At 31.5% G+C, this 8,094-nt stretch overlaps 1 protein-coding gene across 1 annotated transcript; it reads left to right on the plus strand.

Annotated features, from left to right (window-relative positions):
• The first annotated feature begins 1,002 nt into the window (after positions 1 to 1,002).
• On the plus strand, positions 1,003 to 6,493 carry LOC108720187 (enhancer of rudimentary homolog). Its single transcript, XM_018458619.1, has 3 exons — positions 1,003 to 1,374; positions 4,043 to 4,130; positions 6,215 to 6,493. Exons 1-3 carry the CDS (start codon positions 1,372 to 1,374, stop codon positions 6,433 to 6,435), a joined length of 312 nt encoding a protein of 103 aa, XP_018314121.1. The 5' UTR covers positions 1,003 to 1,371; the 3' UTR covers positions 6,436 to 6,493.
• Positions 6,494 to 8,094: the final 1,601 nt, after the last annotated feature.

The raw sequence follows: 8,094 nt of genomic DNA on the forward strand, positions 1-8,094 counted from the left end.
ATCTGTAGAAACCATAACTTCTCAAAATATATGGGCCATAGGGGCAGCGGTTTTCTCCCCGCAGTTGCAGGCCGAGTTTATGTACAAACTCTCTTCTTATACTTCCGTTTTCTCAGCTGAAGCCTACGCTATATACAACGCTATAACCATATCTATCGACCTACACTTGCGTAAAGTCACGATTGTTACCGATTCCCGCAGCGTTCTTGAGGCCGTTAAAGGAACGTGCACCCGCACCAATAATTACCTCATACCTCGCCTCTCATCATGCCTCTTATCAGGGCGCGACTCGAGGAGGCTGAGAACGAGGGCACGCGTATTCAATTCATTTGGGTTCCTTCACATCGCGGCATCACCGGCAATGAAAAAGCCGATCAGTTGGCTAAGAGAGCGATTCGCCATGGCATCGAACTAATTTCAAAGTGCCTTATTCGGACCTGTGTGCCGTTATCAAACAACAAATCACGAATGATTTCTACCAACAACTTGAAGCTACCGCTGATATCAAGGGCACTTACTTCTTTAACTTCATCTTTCAAAAATCCTCGAAACCTTGGTACTTTCGCAAAAAAAATCTCTAGAGAGGCTATTGTCATGATTAGTCGTTTGCGCTCGAATCATTACAATCTCAATTCTAGTCTTTACCGCAAGAATCTCATAGACGACCCCTCCTGTTTATGTGGCTCACCGCAACAGGATATTATACATTTAATTTATGAGTGTCCGGACACTTTTAATAACGCACGTTACTTGCGACGCATTATTGATCGTATCTCTAACCACGGAGATAAATTAACTAAGTGTTCTCGCATGCTATTTCTAACCCAACAGAAGTTTTATGTCGCCTTATTCTTATCTTTAGTAAAGCTTGCAACAGGCATTTCTGAATTCACATTTTCGCGCCTCCTGGCATCCCGCGCACGCGCCTTTCCTCGTCTTTTTCCTCCCCTTCCCATCCTAGCGCAGCTTATAGCTCCGCTCGACACTCGGCGTGCTGACGCGTGGTTGCCTGGGGAGTACATTTCACTCCCAGTAGCGCGCTCCGATTTTCTATGGCAAATGCCAATATATCTAAGTGTTACAATTTTATTAAAGTCTAACATTCAAAACGTGATCTGGCCGTATCGACCTCCTATTGGTTGTTTGGAGGCGTGAGCCATAAATTAAGAAGAAGAAGAAGAAGAAGAAGTCGTCAATTCATATAACATTAATTTGCTCGCGTTTGATTCCAATAGATTTCTTTTTTTTAGGCTTCAAATCGTTCTAAGGGAGTATTATTCCATATTATCTGGATTGTTATCGGAATTACTGATAATTACTGAGTTATCATTTTATGATCTATACTTACCTACTAGGACTACGTAAACAAAAATGGTAAGCACAATCATGTTTCATTGCTTGATGAGTCCTTTATTTCTTCTAAACGTTAGACTTTATTGAACTATGTACTTAGTTATCATACAATTGTGTCACTGTTTATAAAAAATATTGTTATTGTATAAAATGTTACGTCTGTATTGTGTTATGGATATAATTTTAAAAAAGCCGCTTTTCTCAAATTACTGGGGAAAAAACGGAAAAATTTCGGTTTTATTCCGAAAAATTGGTTTTTTGGAAAAATTGCTGTTTTTGTTACGTAAAAGATAAGTAACTTCTAAATTCTTTATAAAATTAATACGATCTACGAAATTATGTAGCATTATTTTTGTTAAAATTTTTTAGTTATATCCTTCTATTTTCATAGTAAAACCTAATTTAACCTTCCTTTAGTACATTACATGGCAAAGCTTAAGTAGACAGATTTTTAACTCTAGTTTGCCACACTCCAGTCTAATGAACTCTTGAAGTGTCTCTTTGTAGTTTTTTTTTTTTTTTTCAAATATTTTGTTACGAATTCAGTTTAAATCCAAATTATTTTCTAGACATATTATTATCATATAAACATGATATTTGGACTCTATATTTTTAATTCTTACATTAATGGTACAATAGTATGTTTTGTGTTTTATTGAATACATTGTGCGACTCAGATCTTTTATACAATTTCAAAATTTCTGTTAACTTATCCTGCTGTGTACCCTGTACTCAATTATTTTCTTTACGGAAAAAACCGAGAAGCAAACGTGGTAGGTTTTAAGAGCATGCGTGAATTTTTCTACCTTTGGGGAAAAAAATCAAAAAATCCGTGGAAAAATGGGAAAAATTGGGTTTTTCCGATCCTTTAAAACTATAGTTATGAAATCCTAACAATGATGGAATTCAAAGTGTATCATTTAGAAATCATACAGAAATTTCCAATTATTTGTGAAATTTCTGTATTTGCAAGTAGATTACTATGATATGATTTAAAAGACACAGGATGCATAAATATGGTAAATTTCAATAAACTTACGAGAAATGCTTAAAATATGATTTGCAGTAATGTCAATATTGAGGATTGCTTCTATGGTCAATTATTTATATCGATCTGAACAAAATTCAAGTAATAATATGCTCGTTTTTTAAATCGATAATCATATTTATTTAAAGAAAATTTAAGAAAAATGAATTATTAAATCATTCGATAGACATGGAATTAATTATTTATAGAGGAAATAAATATTTGTACATGATACATCAACAGTGATAATCTCTTTTGTAAATAAAATAAAATTTTCTCCTATAGTAATTCTTATATAATTTTTTTTATATGTAATAATTCTTATATAATAAAACCATTATATTCTAGATTTTTATTTATTGACTTTTTCTATAGGTATATAATTCTAATTATATATAATAATTATTGATAGGCAAAGAAGATATAGCCATTTATTGTATATTATGTATTATGTATAATTAGGATAAATTTAATTTATACAATATTATATATTGTATTGACTATTATTGATTATAATGAATATCTTCTAATTATAATATCTTTATAACATTACAAAATTTATAGTTTTCCTGCTTCTTTATCATTTTTTATGTAAATAATATGGCAATGAAAAATTTAATCGATTAATATTTAGATGTCTTTATTATATGTAATTAATAACACTGTCCGACAAATATAAACTCTTTCTAGATTACGAATGGGACATAGTGATTTTTACACATGTTTTGTCACTGAAAATGAATTCGTCAATGAATCTAGAGACGGTAGTGTCTCGGCGCTAAGCATGGCACGAGACACTCCTTTATGCGAACCAGTTCAAAATTTCATAAAAAAAAACGTAATTCTCATCATTAATACACTATTACACAAAACGATTTTCCATTAGAATTGATTTCCAAAAATATAACGAGGACGATTAATACAGTAATAAATAAGGAAATTCCAAAATCATTTGGTAATGACATTAATCGTGGTTCAAGTGATAACATAAAATGATTTACTATACCGTATGTATATGGCATTTCAGAAAAATTCAGGAGCATTATCAATGGTGCAAATCAGAATATCGCATTTTTTAGCATTACTATAAACTACGCAAATTTATCGAAATATATAAGGTTCCATGAATTAAAAAAGAACGTGGTGTATAAAATTAGCTGTAGAGATTATGATGCAACTTATCTAGGACAAACTAGCAGAAAATTAAAAATGCGAGTGAAAAAACATTGCAGTCATATGCATGGAATACTTTCACTAACTTTGTAATTACAAAACCGTAGGTTGCATCGCAATCATGAATTCAATTGGGACAATGTTGGAATTTTGGATGTCGATAATTTTTATTACAAAAGTTTGATTTCACAGATGCTTCCAATGAAATCTCAGAATAATGGTTTGAATTTACAAACAGACACAGAAGATCTAGATTATGCCGATATTTTAGAGAAATTGATAAACAATAATTTGATCTGGATGCCTCTTTTCATTTCAATCATGATAGATTATGTTTCACTTGATCATTGAACGTCATTTATAGATTAATTTTCAGCAACTAACAATTTGTAATAATTACTTTGTCATATGGTTTAAAAGCCGAGTCGGACAGTGTCATTGGTAATGTTTATTAAGTTTACATTATTATTTACTTTTATTTTGTTTTAGTCTCATACAATACTATTAGTACAACCTGGTGTCAGGCCTGAAACAAGAACATATTCTGATTATGAAAGCATTAATGAATGTATGGAAGGTAATTTTAATTATAATTTATGGTAATATTATATTATAAATTTAAGTTATATATAAATTTTAATAACAGCTATTAATGCTCTTTTTAATTGTGCATGTTATATGAAATTGTAATTTTTTATGAAAATAAGATTGCATTAAGCAGCATAAAATCAATCGATTTTATACCTTATTATATCTATGAGAGAAATATAGAACATAAATAATAAAATAGAATTTATACAGGATGTCTGGTAATTCTGCTGACAACGCTCGTAAGCAGGTAGAGCAGACTAAACTGAGTCGGAAAGTCCTCTACTATTTTACAACAATAGTGAACGAGATATAAAATAATTTAATAATAGTAATTTAATATTAATTTAATATGTATTTGAATAATTTTTTAGAAATATTAATTTCTAAAGATTGCCGAATAAGCGCATATCCGCCCAGCTGTACCACCAAATGCACGCCCATCGGTCGTGATCGCTAAGCGCGTGGTTCTGTAGGGAGTTGTTTATTATAAACAACAGTTACACACGGCGGCGAAAGAAAACAATTCCTCACGCGTCTAGCGATCACGACCGGGTGTATATCAATTGCACACCGAGTCAATTGTGCACAAGCCAATCACGGCGCTAGAAAAAAATAATCCCTACGCAAAAATTGCTGTGATTAGCAGTGAGCAATTGCACCAATGTACAAGTGAACTACTCCCCCACGACCGATGGACGTGTATTTGACGGTATGGCCGGACAAATACGCTCTTATTCGGCGATCTTTAGAAATTAATGTCTCGTTAACTATTGTGAAAATTGCAAAATGGTACAGAACTTTTCGACTCAGTTTAATCCGTTCCATCTGCCCACGAACGTTGTCAACAGAATTCCAGTATATTAAACTAGATATCCTGTATATTAAAAATACATACACATGCGCACGCAAGCATAATGCTGATTCTACATTAATCGCTTCACAATATTGCAAGCGTTGCGGTCCAATCAACGTCAAGTTAGTTTGACTCAGTTTGGATGTTACACGGTTAATAATACTGTCAGTATTAATAAATACTGACAATATTACTTTGTGTGTGGTTGACATTAATAGATTGACATAGAATACAGTGATCTGGATTTTGATTCTCGTGCATCATTATCGCTTTATTAAAATCCATGGCTGCGTTCAGCGGAAAAAGCAGCTTTGCAACTATAAAATTGGGCGCGTTTAAGCCGGACAAAGTAGCTAGTCTGCTTGCTGAGCGATTGAATGTGATTGATTGGATCTATAAGTAACAACCAATAGGCTAGCCGCTTTGCCGACTTGAACGCACTCATTCTTTAATATGATTGGTCTTGCCCTTAGTTCCTCACTGAATTTAAATGTATAAACCAATTATATTCAAGAATTTTACAACAGTTGCAAAACTGCTGAACTTAGTCCATATCACAATATGCACCATGCAACAGATAATGTATGTAAAACTAAAGTGAAACATATTGTTAATAATACTGATCGTGTAAGGTTGTAAAAATACCAAAAATATTGATGTATACTGGCAGCATTACTGATTCAATATTACTGATTAATGTTATTAACCATGTAGGGTCATCTTTATATATATACACACGTACCTACGTGCAAACACACACAAAAGAGAATGATGTGATTGATTTTCTATATATTATACAGGCCGGATCATAAATATATTTAAAAAATGTTATAAGTGTGATCCTTAAAAAGAAAGTACAGATGTTCCTATGAGGAAATGTATCAATTATGTGTACGTCGTGCTAATGCATATGTGAAAAATGATGTTGAACACTGAACATAAAAAAAGCTCACTTGACTCTTATAAATAAAGTCACTATTTAATACTACTGTATTTGTGTCCGTTATTTTAACAACGAAGCATTTATGACCTAATATTTAGAGGAGCATTTGTTCTTTTTTATCCAATAATATGAAATTTTAAAACATACTTATGATTCACCCTGTAATTTGTTAATCATTACGTAAAATATATTCTATACATACACGCGTGCACGCATTTGTATTTTTATATTTTAATACTAATTACGAGTATTAATTATTTATTTATTATTGTAGGAGTTTGTAAAATTTATGAAGAACATCTAAAGAGACGAAATCCAAACACTCCAACTATTACTTATGACATTAGTCAATTATTTGATTTCGTTGATCAATTAACGGATTTATCCTGTCTTGTGTATCAAAAATCGACAAATACTTATGCTCCTTATAATAAGGATTGGATTAAAGAAAAGATATATGTTTTATTGCGTAGAGTTGCGGGACATGGAGAGTGATCAATACATATATATGTGTATATATATATATACGTGTGTTTTCATATATAAGATAATTTTAAATACTTTATTTGTTGTAATAAAGCTATAATTTACGATATCTTATATTATGATACAGTAATTATATTGTATACCTTTATCTTTTATTTATTTTATCCACTTTATAATTAATCTTTATGAGATAAAGTGGAGCTATTCCGTCAATTTCAACATACAGTGATATGAAAATTTGCAGTAAAATGTCTCACCCAATTAAATTTCAAATATAATCGATTTATTATTGAATATAATGTAAATTGAATATAATACAACCTAACCTCTTGTGTAAGCATAAAAATTAACATATAACAAAGAACAATATTACATAAATATCTAAACTGATAAAAGTGTCCATGTATCAAAACCGGTAGGATTCTTTCGCCCATTAAAGAGGATCTTAAAAAAAAAAAATTAATGTAAGAAAATAATTTACGATTATCAGAGGTAATTTTTACACTACTGTCCTAAAACTTTAATAAACGCTCAATATAATTTGCTTACAACTGTACATTACTCTCAAACACGATTGCTTCTTAAAAGTAAACACCTTAAAAGTAAACGACCTTTAAATATATGTTAATTAAAAACAAACGTTGACTGGAATAGCTCCATGGACAAAGAAAATCTCACCCTACCCTATATACAATATATTTATATTTTATACATTAAGGGCAGATCCTGGTTTATATAGAAACGGGGTAAATTCGAGGATTTTTTTAAAATAAAAGTACATAGGGATATATATTGTGACGACACAACTTCATCGCGTTTTCTCACAAAAATACAGAAGGATTAGGATCAAACCGAAGATTCCTCAAGATACAGAACTTTCTATCGCGACAGGCGAAACGGGTCGCTCAGCTATGTAATAGGTGGATGATCGCGTGAGTGGGGAAAATCAGAAGGCGAGAGAGATTGGAGATATCAATCATACAAAATTACATGTAACAAATAACAATAATGTATTTGAGAATTACGCGATACAATACGTCGATCATAACATACGAGTCGTGTAATACCAAACACGGCAACAGTGGCACATACAATGTAATGGCGAACACTCTACGCGCGAAAGAATATCAGAGTCGATGGAATATGAGCTCGCAAGAAAGTGAATAATTAAGTCTCACACAAACATATAGCTTTCGCACAGTCAGATAGATTCACAGACTCACGCTCTTAAAGATTATTTCTCGACTAAGTTTCTAGCGTGAACAAAAAGTTATCACGCGGTAAATGATCGTCTTGTCCTCAATGCATAACAAACAGAATAAGATAAACTCATCGCATGGACTACCGTTACGTAGTTAAAAGAAATGAATGACTTACTTATTGCATCATTATTTATATCTATATGTATATTTATTAATAATGAAAAATTATTTTTAAACTCTTCATGTTTGGCAAGTGGTAAGAATCGCTTCAAAACAAGCATAATCACTAAGTTTTGATTTTGTGGATAGATTTTTATTAAATATGTTTCTCTAATGTTTTCTTTTCATGTAATTTAACTATATAATTAGTTTTTTAAAAATTTAAAGTTTAAATTAAAAAAAAATTTATTTATACACAATTCTTTAAAACGGTTTTTTAGAGAGGGTTGCTTTTGCCTACAAATCG

The sequence above is a fragment of the Mycetomoellerius zeteki genome, unplaced genomic scaffold, assembly GCF_001594055.1.
Source record: "Mycetomoellerius zeteki isolate Tzet28-1 unplaced genomic scaffold, Tzet1.0 scaffold737, whole genome shotgun sequence".
Classification (NCBI taxonomy): domain Eukaryota; kingdom Metazoa; phylum Arthropoda; class Insecta; order Hymenoptera; family Formicidae; genus Mycetomoellerius; species Mycetomoellerius zeteki.

Coding starts and splice junctions, on each gene's coding strand:
- LOC108720187 (XM_018458619.1), top strand. Junction 4,131..6,214: donor CATTAATGAATGTATGGAAG/GTAATTTTAATT, acceptor TTATTATTGTAG/GAGTTTGTAAAATTTATGAA.